Source organism: Sparus aurata, chromosome 18, assembly GCF_900880675.1.
Source record: "Sparus aurata chromosome 18, fSpaAur1.1, whole genome shotgun sequence".
Classification (NCBI taxonomy): Eukaryota; Metazoa; Chordata; class Actinopteri; order Spariformes; family Sparidae; genus Sparus; species Sparus aurata.
The window spans coordinates 15,694,328-15,713,063 of NC_044204.1; the positions used below are offsets into that span (position 1 = coordinate 15,694,328).

Consider the following 18,736-nt stretch of genomic DNA (forward strand, 5'->3'; position numbering starts at 1 on the left):
GAACATCCACAGATTCCGATTCCACTTTGTTGTCCGCGCGTCTCCGGATCTCCTCAGACTCGAACAGACTCGGTCCGGACTCGTTTAGTCTCATTAATCCACAGCAGTCAGTTTAGATGCACAGAACAAAACGGGACCGAACCATGGCAAAATCCCGGTCCAGCTCGCGCCGCTGCAGGTATAAATCCGCTTGTTTCTTAAGGTGTGTCATGGGCTTGAGCTCTGCAGTAATTGGCTCTGGTGCGCACGTGACTATGGTGGCTATGGTTAGCAATGCTAGCGGAATTCGTAAAGCATTTCTGAAATAATTTATTAACGGTATCATTGCAGTCCAAACAAATGCGACATTGCACACCCTTGAACCATGCAGCAGCCATGTGGAAACTCTCAGGTCAGTCGGATCCTGATCCGCAGAGATATTTGAGGCAAACGCAGACAGACAGATAGACAGAGATTCCTTGCTTTTATAGAGAGATATAAGTACCCAAAACTGACTTACTGCTTTGTTGGGCTGTCAACAAATATTCTAAATTCGAATATATATTTGAATATTTAAAAAAAAAAAGGAGATTCAATTGTGAAAATTAATATTCGACTGTGGAAAAAAACAGCGGCTGCTTCGCGAGTGGTCGCACTGCATGACGGGTCAGGGACAGGTCACAGGAGTCGCACTTGCACAGCATCACTCACTGCTGAAAGTGAAACACGTCAAAAAGCGTGGCAAATGCAGATGGCAATGAGAAAATCTAAATGGCAGAAAGTTCAGAGCCCAACTCAGCAACAGAGAGAGTGGTTCGGACTCCAAGCAACCTAAAAAGCCCCGTTTGGAAATACTTCGGATTTTGGTCAATAGACGGCAATAATGCGAAGCCTCGAGATAAAGTTGTATGCAAGCTGTGTAAGCTACAGTTAGCTTACCATTCCACCATTAGCAACATGAGGGCACATCTCGAAAATGTGCACCCAAATGAGCAGGCCATGATGTCTGGAACTAAACAGCCGCGTCTCAACTAAAATTTTTCACCGCCTGCCAAAAGCTCTTTGTCTGCGGCACAACAAGAGACGTGCACGAAGAAACTCGCTTCGTTCATATGCCAGGACATGAGGCCGATCAGTATCGTTGATGGCACAGGCTTCAGAGAGTTTTGTCAAGAATTTGAACTGAGGTACCGCATCCCGAGCCGTGGATCAAACACCAATAGAATCAAAGAAATGTATAACAGCACCTCAGACAATATAAAGGAGTACTCAAAGACCAAGATGTGGCTCAAATATCGATATTCGAATGGTTTGAACCTATGTGATTTTTTAGAGGGAATATTCAAACGTTATTTTGGAGCAATTTTGACAGCCCTACTGCTTTGTGTCCAACAGTCTAACCTTTAACAAGTAAGCTGAGTTGATGAATATTTTATAAAACTAAACTTGCGTCTCTCTTGTTGCAGGTCTTCTTTGCCTCAGTGCAGTCAGGAGGCAGCAGTCAGATTTACTTTATGACTCTCGGACAGAACTCATTGTTCAACTGGTAACGACTGGACTCGTTCCTCCTGGATCAACTGGTGGTGTTTGCCTGGCGATAATTGTTTATTTCTGTGCCGACTGATGTTCATCTCCATGGATACTGGACACCATACAAAGATAGACTAGTTGTTCCTGGATCCATCACTCTGTTTTGTCCTGTTTCTGTGTAAATGCACATGGATTCACGGTCATAACTGTGGCCTCAGCCAAAATGCTTGAATACATCACCTGCTTCCTTAGAGTACTGAGGCCTGAATCATCCCTCCTTCATCTGCAGCGACACAAAAATTTCAAGCTTTAATTTGCTGCCACCTCACCGTCCATGGAAGTGTTGACAAGGCACAGCTAGCAGCGTCAGCATCTGTATTGTGACAAGCACACAGAGCTTTTTCTCAAAGTTACATGGAGTGGTTCCGAGTAGGACTCAGCCTGAAAATCATTGCACCAGTGTGACAGATATCAAGACTCCTTTTGTGTCCTGTTCTATTTAAATCTACCTGGGAGGAAAACTGACATGGCATGGGGATTCCTAATGAACGCCAGATAATCGATCAACATCTGGCCTCAGCATCCTGTTCCTCCTCTCATCCGTCATCACTGGAGAACCATAGCAGTCTATTCAGTTTGTTCATGGAACACTTCTCCCTTCTTTTCTCTCATTAAAGGACCCAGTTCCATCAGTTACTCAGCTAATTACGCGCATATACGTCATACATTTATATTTACTTTAGCAATGCTAGGAGTTTGGATCAACTGCTTAATTTTCATCTACCAAAGTCAAGTCTTGATAAGTATCCTCAGAATACAGACTAGCGGAGTAATGCTTTCTTTTACAAGAAGCTCTTCCGCTGCGTGGACATCACCTGGGCATTTCAAATACTGGGTTGGGTAGGATACCTCCTTTCTGTCATTCCACATTTTGCTGCTTTTCTGTACAATTTGTTCCTTATGATTTTCTGTCATCAACTTCCAGATCCACGAACTATCTGTGTTGTCTGTGTCCAATACCTCAGCAGTGTTATTAATGAAGAAATAGTGCCGTTTAGTTTTCTTCTTCACTGCTACTGACGGATATCAGGGCCCAAACATACTAGTCAATTACTGTAGGTTTATTATGTTGGATTTTCACATAGCATTAATAGGCAGCATTATATCAGATGTTATATTAATGAAGAAGAATTTCTTCCTTGACAGTTTTGTAGGGTGACAGCAAGTCAGTGTAACACCCTACACATCGTAGATTCAGTTATCAGTATCAAATTACTGCCTTGAAGACATTAACTTTTAGGTTAACTTTTGCGGTCAGCTTTGCCTTCGCATTAACTGATTTCAGTCACCAATTAAGCAGAACTGATCTCTCAGGATAGTTGCTGCGTTCCCCATGTTGCATTAAATGAGTTGAGTAGGTTTGAGTACACCACCGGTCCTCTGAGGTCCCAGTCTGAGCAATCACTGCACCACAGATCTGGACCATGTAATTTAAGTCTTATTATTCCATAATAAGGAACGCAACACCATTAAACTTGCAGTTGTAATTTACAGAAAAGGTAGTACAGTATTGATACAAAACATCTCCATAGCAACAGGCTAGGAATGCTTTGCTGCATCTGTTTTGTACAGCTTAGGATATATATAGTCTTGTAAGATGCACTGTTTTCTAAATATTTTATAATTGACAAGCCATCTTTGTGTTTGTGTACAGAATGAATGTGAAATGCCATCCCAGCATAGAACAGAGTTCATACACGGTGTTTCTCCAGTGTTTGTGAATGTGAGCATGAGCTACTGACAGTGAACTTGAAGGCTCCTGTTTAGGTTTACTGACCTGGTTGAAGTGTTCAAGATCAAATTACGTCTCGTGTGAACTCTGCTTTGTGGTTGACTTTTCTACTAACGTGTACAAGTCGGGCGCTTTGCACAACGGCCACCTTGTACATGTTCTATGTAATTTGTCCAACTTTGAAATTACTTTTTACTTTGAAGTGGACACATTTAAAGCCATCCTGTAGTCAGTATTGAAGTTAGAACTGATCCGTATTTCTTACACTACCCAACATGGGGTGCACATCTGTTTTAATGGGTCATATTGAGATTTCTTTTTTTTTGTTGTTGAGCCTGGACCTTTCGAGATGCAGTGAGCTGGGCTGAAAGAAGTGAAAATGCCCTGTTGTACAGTGTTTGTTCTGTTTCCTTGATACTGTCATTTACAATTTACAATTGCCTAATTTACAATTAGCTTCAAAGCAAGAAACCAAAGAAAAAAGGCTTTGAAGGGTTTGGTTTCTTTGAATCTGACTGTGTAAAATTATTGACAAATCAAAACTTTTTCTTTTGAGAAGATGATAAGAATCATCTATATTTGAAGTTTTATTATATTCTGTATAAAAGAGGCCGACTAGATCAACACATTGGACACATGGAGGCCTGAAAAGTCTCCCAGGTATGACGTGTCTTAGTAAATTGCAAAACAAACAAAATATATGCAATTTAATGTTGCTAGTGTTCATATATTTAATAGCTTACGTATATGTATGCTTTAGACAGTGTTAGGTTTGGTAAAAGTGAAGAAATAATTGGTTTTTACCTTCAAATGTGAATTTGCAATTTGTTTTATTTCTGATCCATTTTCATTACACCAGTTGTTCTTTTTTTCATCAGCTCAAACTGCTAACTTGGTTATGTTTTGTGTTATCCTCTATATGATATTTACTCTTGAATGTTCAGGCTATCGAAATTTTGCGCCAAATGTTTTATACTCAGTGATTCTTTGACTTTTAGTTTTATGGACGTATAATACGGAAATAATCCAGCTGGTTCTGTGAGAATATTTTAAACTGGAAAATTGTCTTATTGTTAAGTTTTTACCAAATTTCTTATAGTATTTCCGTTTCAGTCGGATAATTTTCCCTGAGACACCGGACCAGATAGCTAGTCGACGTGGCTGCAGTGCATAGAAATACAGGATTGTAAACAGGATAACTGATGCAGACTTGCTAGCAAACACAGGAAAATATTTCAAAACCAGTTGAGCTAGCTTGCGATATAGTTTGGCGTTAACATTGCTCGCTAACTTATGGCTACGGTAGTGGAGAGGCTTGGCTAGCTGCACCAAAATGTGTCACTTTTTCTCTTTACAGTTTCAGCAAAAGATAAAAAATACGACCCAGCTATATTTCATGTATACATACATTCCGTATTTTAAGATGTGCAATGGCAAAAGAAAACAACATTGCTAGCTAGCTTACAGCTAAGGGAGTCGGACAGGCTTTGCTAGCTGCACCAAAATGTACTTTTTCTCTTTCTCTGTGTACAGTTCCCGAATAAGACTTTTTTTCCACATACATACTGTGCACACCGTATTTTAACATGTAAATTTGGCTTAAATAAATAAAACACCTTGCTAGCTAGCTTACGCTTTAGATAGCAGAGAAGTTTATCTAGCAGCACCAAAATGTGTCACTTTTTCTCCTTGTACACCATTGTTTAGCTGTGTACAGTTTCAAAACAAGATAAAAGTGTGACCCAACTGCATTTTACATACTGTTTTAAAATGTAACGTATTTCCTGCACTGGACATACTTACATATTTATTCCAATGTACAGCTGACATAAACTGCAATAATGTTTGATCGAGAAGGATTTGTAGCACAAAATACATATTTTTATTTCCAAATCTTGACTTAATGCGGCCAGATGTAGGCCTACTGTATACATGTGAATGTAATTTCTCGGAGGAGGATTTTTGTCATATTTAGAATCAGGCACTGTGCTAGATGGCAGACAGCTTTGGTCTGGTCTGGTCAGCTCTTAAATTGACGCCGGGACACAGCAGCCGGCAGGTTTGGCGAGGTTCCTGAACAAGACCCTGGTCATCGGAGTCCAGACAGGACAGAAAACCAGATCAGAACTGGTCCTCAGTTACCACAGTGGTCTAGTATTTAGCCTGTGTTTGCTGCACTCCTTAACCAATTAGTCCTTTCATTAATCAGCCTTTAGACCAGTCTGTTTCATTGATTTTATTCCTTAAATGCTCTCCAAATAAAATCAGAAATTGTAACAATGTCATACAGTTTGATTTTATAAAAGTAATAAGTTGTCGTCCTTTTTAGCACATTTTCCCTGTCAAACGTTTGACAATTAACATGTTTTTTCTGCATCAATCTTCATCCTACTGGAAGCAGTATATTAGGATTAGTGCTATCTGCAGTCCATAGACACTGAAAACATATTCTGTGGGTTATTAGGAACAAACTTCTCTGTCTTCTCCTGCACTTTGTCTTACTTCTGTTCAACATTTGACTGTAGCTGCACCACTAATCAGAGAGAGAGAGAGATCAGTGCATATCCACCCACTCCTTCCACTGGTTAAGAAGATGATAGATTCTGTTTCAGGCCCGCGCTGACTCACATCTCCAACTCACCCACCAACTCTTCTCCTTCCTCTGACTTTGTCAACACTTCTCTCACCGCTGCCTACCATTCCCTCTGCTTCTTTTGCTCGACTCTCTACCCGTCTACATCTGACCACCTCTCCGTTCTGATTTCTTTCTTCCTCTATAGCTTCTCATCGTCTCTCTTTTCTCCCAAGTCGTCTCCGTCCACACACAGCACCATTAAAGGTCCCTGCAGCCAATTAGCCAAAAGTTTATTTTCTGGTAGTTTAAAGTTTTCATTAGATTGTCTTGAGTGAGAAATCTTTACTGTTACATAAACGTATTTAGTTACATCATCGGATATGTGATATGCATGAGGGAAGGAAATCAAGAAAATCAAATCCTTTTGCAATTCCTATTTTTTGCCGACTGAAGCCCAATGCAGAGCAATGCTAACACAGAGCAGCCTAGATTTGTTCCATTAGTTTGGATATATTCTTTGGATATATAAGACTGTTAAACTTCTGGTGAACTGTTGCAACACGTGGCAGTCACCTGATGGCAAATGCTTCAACATGGCATAACAGTAGCACAGGTAGAAAGAGATATATAGTCAGTTGCCGAGCAATATCTATCTAAGGTTTGAAAACGTTGGCTAACATTCACCACTTTAAGGTCAGAACCAACTGAGGCTGAACTAATCAAGGGTGTGTTATGTTGCTTTTTACTTCAACGTTTAACTTACAAGAGGAACAATGTGTTATTTCTTTTACAAAAGTGACATAGTTTTGCTTTAAGCGCCAGCCTAAGTATGAGAAATGTCTGCGGTCTGTTGATGAGCTATAAAGGAAGTTTGTGTGGGAGGGTGTGATGTAGATTTGGAACAGGTGTCCAGAAAGCTGGAATTCAGTCTGTAGGGGAAGAAAGGGTGGAGTTAGAGGAGGTAGCTGGTGGCTCGAGTCAAGTGTCAGGCAATCGAAAGGGGACGCGGATGTTGCTTTAAAACAAATGCACAATAGACTTAGAGGTTAAGTTAAGGCAAAAATACAAATTTCGGTTGACATCTGCTCCCAGGCAGATGGAAAGTCTGAGAAGTGTCGCCGTCCATTAAACATTTCATGAGGTGGTCTCCAGAAGCCCTGAGATCTTAAATGGATTTGAAAAAACATTAGCTTTACAGAGACATTTTTAAGTTAGTTTTTTTTGTTGGTGTTGTTGTTGCAACACTGTTTTGCTGTGGTGCTCCAGAAATGTTCTGTGGACAACAATATTTTCCATCAGCCTGAGGGTAGGCAGATAATGGTTAATTTATTGAACATGCTAACAGAGTCCACAGGGCCGGAATCTCAACAAATGCCACCAAACTGCACATGTAGACTGATTGATGGTTATGATGAGGAGAAAAAGAGCAGAGGACGAGAGAGAATGACAAAGAGGGACATGTCCCCCATTCATTGACCGTATTAATCTCCCGTTCTCATTCTAAAGCACCAACAGACTGATAGAGATTTACTTGATGTTACCCAAAAGTTAAGATTTATGCAATTACTGTCAGTATATAGAGGTTTTGATGTTACTTCACACGCAGGAAAGATGTTTTATAAGTTGTAAATTCTACAGAGAAGTTATAATAATTAAATACCAAAATATTATATAAATATATATTTTGAACAATACATATTACCTTTAATCATTTTCATGTCTGAACCATATGAAGTTGATCCTTCGTTGTGTTTTTGGTTTTTTTTGCACTGGACCTCTGTTGGATGCATCATACTGTACCCCTCCTGCTTTGAGACCAACACAAAACTAACTTGTGTTTCCATGTAATGACAGTGAGACGACAATAAACATGAGGAATTGAGCCACGTGTTGTTGTTTGCTTTGAACAATGTGTTTCACTCTCCATCGTTGGTTCAACAATAACATTGTTTGTTTTGATAACAATGTTGAGATCTCCTGAAGCCTTTAGTCACATAATCTGTCCAGATCTGTCCTTCATTGTTCCAGCAGTACAAACAATACAGACTCACTCAGAGCAGGAAAGGCACAGGTGTGACCGATAACATGAGCGATGGCTCTGTCCTATTAAGTGTGCCAGTGTCAGTGAGCGCCTGCACAATACCAGACTGCTGAAAGTGGCTCATCTAAATGGAATGCAGCTGTAATTAATGTTAGAAATCCCACCTGTGTCCTTCCTACTCTGACGAGTCAAAATGTCTGCCGTGAAAAGGCGACCTAATGTAGACTGCATTTTCAAAATAAAAGCTACCAGATCGCCATGACAGAGGTTACATGAGGGTCCTGGGGTTTGACGGATTTTCTAAATAAGAGTCGCAAAAAGTTCCAGGCACTCGCTGGCTTCTTGAGTACTTTCAGAATGAAAGATCTCAGTGAGTTCCCTTCCTTCCTTCCTTTTTCCCTTTATTTCTGGTTTCCTCTTTATTCTGTCCCTCTGCCCTTCCTTCCTTCCTTGCTTCCTTCCTTCCTCGCTTTCTTTGCTCTCTTATGTCTTTCTTTCCCTCTTTTCATCTTTTCCTCTTTTCTTTCTTTCTTTCTTTCTTTCTTTCTTTCACATACCTTTACAGTTTTGGGAACTTTGGTAATCCAGATTTCTGTGCAGTTGTATTCATGAAATTGGCTAATGTCTTTATTTGTCTGCGGCTAAGGTTGGTAAAATTAAAACAGTCCTCTGATTATTTCAGACACTGAATTTGCCATTAACACTGCTACCTTCTCTCCCCCCCTTGTGTTTTACTGTGTTAAGATTTAAAAAGAAAATCTCTCTCAGTCTCTCTGCCTGCTTCTGTCTCTCTCTCTCTCTCTGTCTCTCTCTCTCATTTCCAGGGGTCTCATCTCATGTGTCTGCTGAAGACTCGCTGGCACCAGTCGCAGGTTTCCTGGCCCTTGTCTCACACTCTTGGATGAAGTTCGGTCATTGAGCCTCCAGCCCCGACACATCAGCCAACTTTTCCTCTTTTGAAATCATCTGAACATGATCTTTGTTTTTTGTTTGTTTATGAGGAAAGAGTTCAACAGATGATCTCTCTCTTAGCGTTGCGTTGGATGGTTGTTATCTGCTCACGCCAGCTAACGAAGGCGCTTGTTTGCTCCTTTTTTCTCCTCTCTGCATTGGGTTTGTCACTGTTGACGAACACTTTCCTCCGCTCTAAATTTGCACCTTTATTACCCCTCCAACTGAGCCCCTCCTTCCCCTCTCCTCACCCCCCACCTCACCAGCCTCAGATTCCCTCCTAACCCCATTCCGCCAATGTAACCCCCCCAGACACACACACACACATATGCCCCCTGTCTGTGTGTTTGTGTGTAAATGTGTGTGTCAGCTCGCCCAGAGTTGGGAGCGTCCAGTGACCAAGCCATGACTGGAAGCCTCACAGTCACAGAGCAGTTTTGGATTTAGCATTTGGATCGTTCACACTTCCTGTTGGATCAATACGTTTGTTGCTGTTGTGTTTTAGCCTGCTGGGGGAAAGACCAGACAGGTAAGCAAGAGGACAGATTGGTCCAAGTTTTCTACAGGTGGTATAAAGCCCAGTGTTGAAGGCCCAGCTGGGCCTGTTTTTGCATGCAGATGGCCGGATCAACACAAAACATGGATCATTTCACTGCAGGATGAAGGAACCTGTCGGATGACGCTTACACACCAGATATTTCATTCTTGTTGCACATATTTAGTTCAATCCTGGCCTGGAGTACATTCAATGAAGGAATATTCTGTGTTACGGTTTTACGTAGGTCTTTGTTGTGATCTTGCTCCTTGTTTGGATTGAGTAAGTGAAAATAATCAGTTCATCAAATGTTGTAATTCACTTGGTGAAGGGCCAGCAGGTACTGCATGTTATTGATACTGCAGCCAGTGTTGGACTGAATGTGGTGATGACTTAGCAGTCAGAAAGAAGAGGACAGCTGGGATCTGTCTCAGGCTAAATTTATGCTGTGTCATATGCCAATCTATCTATCTATCTATCTATCTATCTATCTATCTATCTATCTATCTATCTATCTAGTTAGCTCATAGCCAACTATCTATCTATCTAGTTATCTATCTATCTATCTAGTTAGCTCGCCATCTGTCTGTCTAGTAAGCTCGCTAGCTAACTATCTATCTCATTAGCTCACTATCTATCTATCCGTCCGTCAGTCTATCTAGGACCTACAGTATACTTCTGCCTCTGTCTCTATGTGTTTGTAGGTGTGATGATGTCACTGTATATTAGTGGGTGTATGAGCCTGTATATGTCTCCCTGGATGCAAACTCTTGCAGCGATGAGAAATCTGTTACATCCGTTTGGGAGTTTAGACGCTAGAAGTGAAAAAGAGTGTGTCAGTTATATAGTGTGCAGGGTGAGGCAACACAAGACACAGCAGCCAAAGCTGAGTGGGTGGCAGAAAGAGGAGGGGGGGGGGGGGGGGGGGGGGGGTTTCACAGTGTGAGCCTGGCATGCCTGCATGACGCTGTGTTCAGCCGCTGAGCTGTGGTTGGCCCACCGAGAGATCAGGTGACCCATTCGGGCTAAATCGGTCCCGCAAGCAGACAAGTTGAGGAGTTAGGAGAATTGGAGAATTGGAGAGTTGGAGGTGGAGGGCTGAGGGGTTTTTCAGAATGATGCAATTATGAAAAATCAAAGTGGGCTCAAAGCAAGTAGAGGAAATCCACCAACAGTCCCTTTACATCCGGATGTGCCTCTGAAATCACCTTTAGAACCAAGAATCACAGCTGCACCACATCAGATTCTTACGTAATAACAAAGAAATCTGAGTCCTCCCATCAACATTGATTGTGTGGCTGGGAATCGTTTGTTATGGACAGAAAATCTAGACCCGTGAAATAACATTTATTTACATGTGCAGATGACCAATGGGTGAAAGTCCCATAGTAAGTACAGCACTAGGCAGGTCTGAACTTTGATACCTCTAAGTAGTGGTGGGAAAGTTGCTTAATTTAAGAAGTCCATTACTCAGTAACCGTATAAATAGCAAACTCTACACTCCTCTAACAACAACATTAAGAGTGTCCAGTCATGCTAGCAGTGCTTTGAGCTAAAGATTAAAGGTCCCATATTATACTGTTTTTCATCAGTTTTACACAGCTGTCAGAGGTCCAACAACTCTGTATTTGAAATGTATTGTCCCAAACCCATCCCTGGCCCATGGGTTTGCCACAGACATTTCAATGTCTAAAAGTCGCTCTACTGAGCTCTACTGAGAGCAGGCTGTTTCTGTGCCTGCACCTTTAAATGCTAATGAGCTCCGCCCGTTAACGCCTACTTGGAGAGCCTTGCCTGCTGTCACTCTCAGGAAGACGATGCCTCTTACGCTAGCAGTAGCATGCGCTAATGTTATGGTGGATCCATCGTTCAACCATATTTTGACCCAGAATCAGACCCAGAAGGAGAGGCTCCTGAAGAAATAGAGACTCTGTGTCTGCAGCAGGACATTTCAGAATGGTTGGTGTGTCTGAATAAGGTTAGCTTGTTCGTATGTGTTGTTACAGCTACTACCATGTAGCTAATGGCTAACAGCTAACGAAAGCTGTGTCTGTCTCCAACACAGTCTCCAAACTCTTGGATACTGTTTGCATCGTCTCTGTCTCCAGTCTGCACATGTTTTCAGACTTTTAACTGTAACAACCAAGCTCCATCATAATATTATTAACATCAACATCAACATCGACACTTACCTGTGGCTCTGATGCAGTTGCTGGGTCTGGTATGGTTGGGACTGATCCTTTTACGAGGGTCATTATCTAGGCAAAGCCAGCTTTGTACTGACTCTCATTACTGAAGCAGTCCAATGTGAGTGATTAGCACACGCATACAAACTAACAGGAAGCACAGCCGGCACGTTGTTGTTGAAAATGAAACGCAACCACTGTCTCTTCTGTTGTTCTGTAGCTGGGACAGAATATAGGCACTGATGTTGATTTATACAACCAACAACAGAGCAATTTGCGTGTCTAGCTCTGAGAGATGCCATTGCGAAACACTGCTTGCTTACCGCTTGACACACTGAACTTCAGCTCGGGGATGAATGCCCCCCTCCTGGATATCTCCTATCATCACGCAGAGGAGGCCGGCCTATGTAAATGACTCCTTTCGTTACGTAATGACAGGAGCTGAATCTGAACAGCCTGTAGGAGCGCCGTTTTACCAGTGGGTGGGAGACCATACAGGAATTGCTTGTTTTCCTCATTCTGGGAGTTGGCATGCTCAGGGAGGACCCATTTATATATGTAGAGACCAGAGAAAACATGTTTTTCATAATATGGGACCTTTAAAGTCCTCATGCTAACATGCTGATGTTCAGCTGATGTGTTAGCATGCTAACCTTTGCTAAGTAGCTCTAAAGCACGAGTGCCCAAACTTCATTGTTTGCAGGATGAAAACTAAACCCTCATGGTGACCCACAAGTTTAAAGCAAACACATTTCCTGTATTTTTAAAATGCTAAATGGTACGAGGATCCAAGTTTCTAATTGACTGCCTTGCTGTGTAAACTGTCACTGTCAGCCAAAATGAGAATATAAAAAATAATTCATAATTCGGGATCCATCATATTTAAAGAGCATTTATAGCTCAACAAACATCTTTAGTTATATTTATATATATTTTTCCTATTGAAACATCTGGTCGACCAAATCAAACCTTACAACAGGCCAAATTCGGCCTGAGGATGATGAGAATTGTTTGGTATTTAGTCATAAGTGATGAACAAATATAGCATTTCTCTCTCGAAAGATTTTTGTCACAAAGCAGAGAAGTGAATCATAATTTTTCCAATCCAGTAGGTCACTGGTAAGATGATGGTGAAAAGTAGCAAACATTAACATGTGTGTTGTGTCTATGTTCTGAGCTAGTCTACTTCTTTACTTTTGGTGAGGATGGCTGAGTGTGTGCAGGGATAATGGAAGTAAATTTGTTAGTTTTTTTCAAAGTAACATCATGTAGAAATTGATATTTTGTGCAATTTGGTGCCCCCTACAGTTCACTCTGTTAAATACATATACCAGGTCTGTAAAAGTTTGTCAGATGTAATGTAGTTGCTAACTACAAACAAAACCCATTACGTCATAACAATGTTATGTGTTGTAAACATGTATGTTACGCTGTGATCCTCCCCTCTCACTGAAGTTACATAGTGCAGAAACAAGTGATGGGAGGGCAGAGTGGCTGAGACAGAGACACCATTCCCCCTGTTACTAGACACTGTGCCATCAACATGATTTTGGTACAAAAAAGGTAACATAGTGTTGCTTTTAAAAAAATTAATCTAACACATTTCAATAGACACATCAACCCAAACTAAACCTAATGGCATCGCAGGTGCCTTGACATTCCCACGCCTATTGTTGTTGTTCTGCTACAGTTGTGTTTGGATTAAAGTGATGTATATGCACACATGTAGGGCTGACTACACGTTAGTCTAAGATAAGTGCTTTTAATGGTTGTTCGACGCATTGTTCAGAGATTTGATGTCTGTTGTCAATCACACTAGAGCCCACAGACTTATGTAATGATTGCTTGCTGATAAATCTCAACGCCGTCCACTCATCCGGCTCTGCTGCTAGAATCTGCCTCTGCTGGGCTAAATCTGTCCACAGCTGAGCGCTGCTGGTGGTTGGAGGCTTCATGGTGTTGTGTGCAAGGCTGGAATTACACAGTGGGTGGTTTGTTTAAATTTAACAAGGTTTGTGGGAAGGTGTTGGTGTCTCCCCCTCTGTGCTACTGAAAGCCTTACTTCATCAAATTGAATCTAAAGTTGATTTTTGCTTTTAATGCATTTAACAATACAACCATGTGACTGAGAAATACATATTTTGTGTTGCAGTTTGTAGATTTAGAATCCAGGGAATAGATAACACATGCTTAACTGATGCAGAAAACAGGACATTTCTATGGCAACAGCTAAGAAATGAACCATCTAGCAGTGTTTCCCTCCATCCTCCGACATAATCACACAACTCTAATGCCGGATTCTGTGCCATGTCGCATAAGAGACTGTATGAGAAAGTCTCTACCATGACTCATCTGAAATGTCCTGTCCTCTCCTGTCTGGTAAAAAATGTGTAGCTGTGTCTGAAGTCACGGTAATATACAGTAACTGAGCCATCATCACTCCGTTCTGCCCGGAGCAAAACAGGTGGAATGATGAACATCATCCCAGGAGGATACACAGTGTTAAATATATCAGCGATTATTATTCATTGCCATATAAACCCCACAGTTGTGCCAGAGGTCAAAATACTCCACTGTTAGAGCAGAACATCTGTTTGTCATGTTATGTTGGGTATTTGCACAGGAATCTTCTGTCATCTTTTACAGTCTATATCTCTACAAGTGAGAAAACATGCTGTCCACAGACTAACGTACTAACACCAGCACAGAGCTCCTGCTCATTCAAAGGTTCAAAATTAGTCTATTCATATGTAGAATGTATTTTAGCAATTTACTGTAGCTGCTGTAAACACACAGACAAATATAAACCCTGCATGCGGGTGTGCATGTGTGGTGTAAATCTGTAAGTACAACATGTTTTTACATTATGATTGGCATCCAAAAGCAGCCTGCCGCTTCACACCTGACTCGAAATCTCTCGTGCATTTTATTGGGTCAGTCAGGGACGACTGTACTCTGATCCCCACAGGAGCAGAGGCATTAAGATGTGGATGTAACAATATTAGTAATACTGTCCTTTTTTCGTTTTTTGAAATGTCAAATCTAGTTCATCTAATATCATCCTCAAAATTGATCAATGTACTTGTTGTATGTTAAACTAAGATGGCACTTTTGTAGTCACTCACAGACACCAGACACCTAAATACGCCTGATTGTTTTCTACTAGATCCATTTGTTATTACTTGAGAGAGTAACGGAAAGGTATAACAAGCATTTCTACAGTAAAAGTCTGTTTTTCAACATATAATGACAGTGAAAATTACAGTTAAGCTCTGTTTCTTGATTTATCCAATACACTTTATTTATATAGCACGAGTTTAAACAAACACAAGGTTTCCAAAGATTTATGGTAAAACATTGTAGCTACTGTTTTGGATTATCTTTGACAGTTTCTTACCATAATTTCTTTAAACTGTTTTTCAGTCTCACTCCAAACTCTTTGGGATGGTGGCGACCCGTTGTACAATTCCAAAGCATCACTTTTTGTCAAGTTGGGAAACCCAGAGCATCATTATTTTATGTATTTGAAATAAGACTCAAAATCAACTTTTCCTACAAAGAGGGCCTTTAAAGCATGTAAACCTGTTTTACTAGACACCAAAGTTAAACAACATGCACATCAAAATGAGAAAAATATCGGACTTTTAGCTGGAACATTTTCTGCGTCATAATTACACATTACAAATCTGTTTGTGCTTGTCTGGGTCATCAACTTGTCCATCACTTCCTGAATGCCTTTCTATCTATGCTTGCCAGGCAACACATTAGTAGCGTTGTGTGAATGCAGCTTGTTGGCGCTGCTATAAATCTTGATTATGTAACAGAGAGACAAGTGATACGAAGGGGTTCAGCAGCAGCTGTTGTTTTATCGACAGGCACAAAAACATACCTGCTGGGGGTGATTATCTGAGGGGAAAACTGGATGTGCACATGGATGTTATACATGCTGCAGATATTTTCGCTTAAGCTGTGAGTTTAGACAGTGCAAAGTCTGTGTTGATCTCTGTCGGTGTAAGTTCAATGGAGGGACCAAAGCACCAGACAGTAAGAAGTGATAAAACTGAAATAAAAGGTTATAGACGGTGGAGCAGAAAATATCTTTGTGTGAAGTAAAGCTTTCCTCCACTGTTTGTCTGTGTGAGTTTTGTCAGGGAAGACCCAGATTTTTCTCAGGTCAGAGAGTCTCTGCTGTGCTCAGGAGGCCGCAGAGTTTAATTTAGCCTGGAAACCTGAACCTCGGCCTCCTCTGTCAGCTCCTTCTCTGGGCGCAGGAAACAGCCACAGAAGGCAGCAGGCTGGGATTTGTGGGTGTGAAACAAGAAAGGCTTCATAAACCTTCAATTAACTGGATGAAATGAAATACCCCATGCTATTGCTAAACAAAGGGAGTCCATGATGGGCACACTTATGGGTAAGTGGGTACGTAGGAGGTGATGCATTTGTTGGTCTGATGTTGAAAGAGTGCAGCATATAAGTGTACTCAACAGGCGATATAGCTCCTGTCATAGGCACGGGGTTGGGTTGTCCAGAAATGCTGCGAATTCCAAATTTAGATTTATATGGTTCACTTCAGTATTCATATAATTGTTGCACTCTGTGTGTGTGCACATGTGTTAAAGTGACCATTAATCTTTTTGTAACATTTCTGTCACAGAGTTAAAATATACATATATATACATATATATGAATAGAATGTTTAGATATTGAAATCAAAGTGAAATCATCAACTTTTGAAAGAACAAAGAAAAATTTTGCAGTAAACAAACTCTGAATAGGAGAAGAATGGGTAACGACAGCTTCACTTCAGAATATGGAAGTCCCCTCTTTCTTAGGTGGACGTCCTTTAAGAATGCAGGTCCCCTCCTGGCAATTTGTTTAGAAAACAAACACATCTGCAGTTATATCATATGACAAGACATTTAAAGTACATTTTCTATTCAATTTATGTTTCCTCCTTTTATTTTTCAAAATGTTCAGAAACAGAGGTCCACACATCATCAGTGTAGAGTGAGAGTCCACTCTTGGTAGTTAAGATGTGTATGTGTGTTTTTTCTGGTAATTCTGTGGTCACTCGAGGAGATGGGCACATGGTAAGTGGGAGTGGAGAATCTGTTCCATGTTCAAGTATCAGGCATGACTAAGGTGAGTAAATAGCCTGTCTCAAAATATTAACTAGATACGTGTACCCCTCAGTATATACATACGCTGTATTGTTGCACCACTACGAAGAGAAATCTGCATAGTCAATATATTCTTGTAATCTTTCCTCCAGTTGACACTGGAGCACAGACTTCTGGTGAAAAGTGAGGTCAATTCTATGCAAAGTATATTCTTTATGTTACATGCTTTTTATAGTTTGTTTTACTTTGTCTATAGTTTGCTCATCGTTGTTGGAGTGATTCTGTGCTTTTTGTGTATGTGGTTGATGGCAGGATTAAATTAAATAAACCATCTGGAGTTCCATCTGTTGTTAGAATGTTTTTTGCTCTCACTGGGATCTCCCAGGGTATAAAACACTCAAGCATTTTATTTTATTTTTTTCGATTTTGCCTGTTCAGCCAAGCTTTGCAACGTTTAAGAAGGAATAGACTGTGGTGACAGCAGGATTTCTGGGTTTATCACAGCTGTTCTTGTATTTGGTGAATATTTTTAGTGCAGCACCCGTTTTAATGAAGGACAAACACAGAAAAAGTCTGCTGTAATTTGGCTTCAAATTTAGGATTTCTGGCAGTAAGCATGGCTGCATGCTGTAGTCTTTCCTAGTGCTTTTAGTTTGCAGATAACCATAGAATTGTCAGAAAAGATGCTTTACTAACATTTTGCTAACAATGCAAATATTGGACATTGCATCCCAGCTATAGTATAGGCCATGGCAAGCATATGTAGTATATGATGGGATAACAAATAATATTAGCAAATTGTTTTTTTGTTAGTTTGTTTGTTTTTTTAAGAAGTTATGTGAAATTGAATTGAAAACAAAAAAAAGTTATTTTTCCCAACTAAGTCTTCTATTATTCACTATAATTACAAGTCACCCTATTTTATTCTTGGGTTTTCTTCTCTGCATGCTCTCAAGCCATTGGACACATTTTTATTCTATTCTTCTAGTGCTTCCCAATAACTGATACCAGTAACACTCGAATTTGAGCGAAAACAACCAACAGGAATTGACCAACTCTGATCTTTCGACTGGATGAAATTATGACACATTATAGGTCGGGCAGGTTGAGCGAGTGTGCGGCTAAACTTGAGAATGTACAGTATTTAGCACTGACTACATTTTTGTTTGCTCCAATCAAATTATTCCCTTTCATTTCTGTACTTAAAAAGTGCAGTACGTGCAGGCAAAATAGTGAGATCAGACCTTTATAGAAGTTAAGAACTTTTAGTTTACGCTCTTTCAGAAAGGTGATGACTGAACCTGATGGCACTTTCTAAGGCTGTGATGTTGTGGTGGTGTTTTACCAGACTACATTAAACTTAAAGCAGCATAATGTAGAGCATTTTGTGTGATATGGCGCCGTAAATACAAATCCAAGGTCTGTAACAATTTGTCAGATGTAATGCAGGTGCTGACTACAAATAAAAGTCATTAGGTCATAACAATGTTATGTGTTGAAAACTTGTATCTTGAAGTGAACATATATGTAACGCTGTGATCCTCCCCTCTCGCTGAAGTCACATAGTGCGTGTTGATGGTTGATGCACCACCGACATGATTATAAGCTGTTATTTTAAGGTTAAAGAAAAGTTACATAGTGTTGCTTTAAAGCCACACTGTATTCACATTAAGTAGATCTGTGTTGTTTACAGTAACCTTTTTCTTTTTCTTTTTATTACACTTTCACATTCACCCATCGAAATAGCTCGAAACACAAGCCGCGCCACGTAATGTTACACGATGTTTGCCAGGCGGGAAACTGAGATCTGAATCTCCTGCTCAAGTGGCGTCTTAGCAGTACCGGAGAGAGCATTTTACTCCACCGATATAGTACTCACTATGAATGCATGTAACTAAGCAAATGTCCTCCCTCACTGGGCAGTAAAACCCCGGATTACATAGTAATGCTTGACCATGCATGCCCGCAAAATCCTGCCTATTATTAATTTAATGAAACACAATACACACAAGTTTATGACTGTGAGA

General features: G+C 40.6%; 2 protein-coding genes across 6 annotated transcripts in view; both read left to right on the forward strand.

Annotated features, from left to right (window-relative positions):
- Positions 1-7,758, forward strand: part of LOC115568557 (misshapen-like kinase 1) — an 80,502-nt gene extending 72,744 nt beyond the window's left edge. For all 3 annotated transcript variants that reach the window (XM_030395918.1, XM_030395917.1, XM_030395919.1), the window contains one exon: positions 1,446-7,758. In XM_030395918.1, the coding sequence (XP_030251778.1) occupies positions 1,446-1,529 (84 nt within the window). In that variant the 3' untranslated portion in view covers positions 1,530-7,758. The remainder of the gene's footprint in view (positions 1-1,445) is intronic.
- Positions 7,759-9,172: 1,414 nt separating this feature from the next.
- Positions 9,173-18,736, forward strand: part of myot (myotilin) — a 29,540-nt gene continuing 19,976 nt past the window's right edge. The window contains exon 1 of one of the 3 annotated variants that reach the window (XM_030396412.1): positions 9,173-9,397. The gene's annotated coding sequence lies outside the window, so the exon portion shown is untranslated. Of the gene's footprint in view, positions 9,398-15,838; positions 16,001-18,736 lie in introns of those variants that run through there. The other 2 variants (XM_030396414.1, XM_030396413.1) reach the window with 2 other exon arrangements.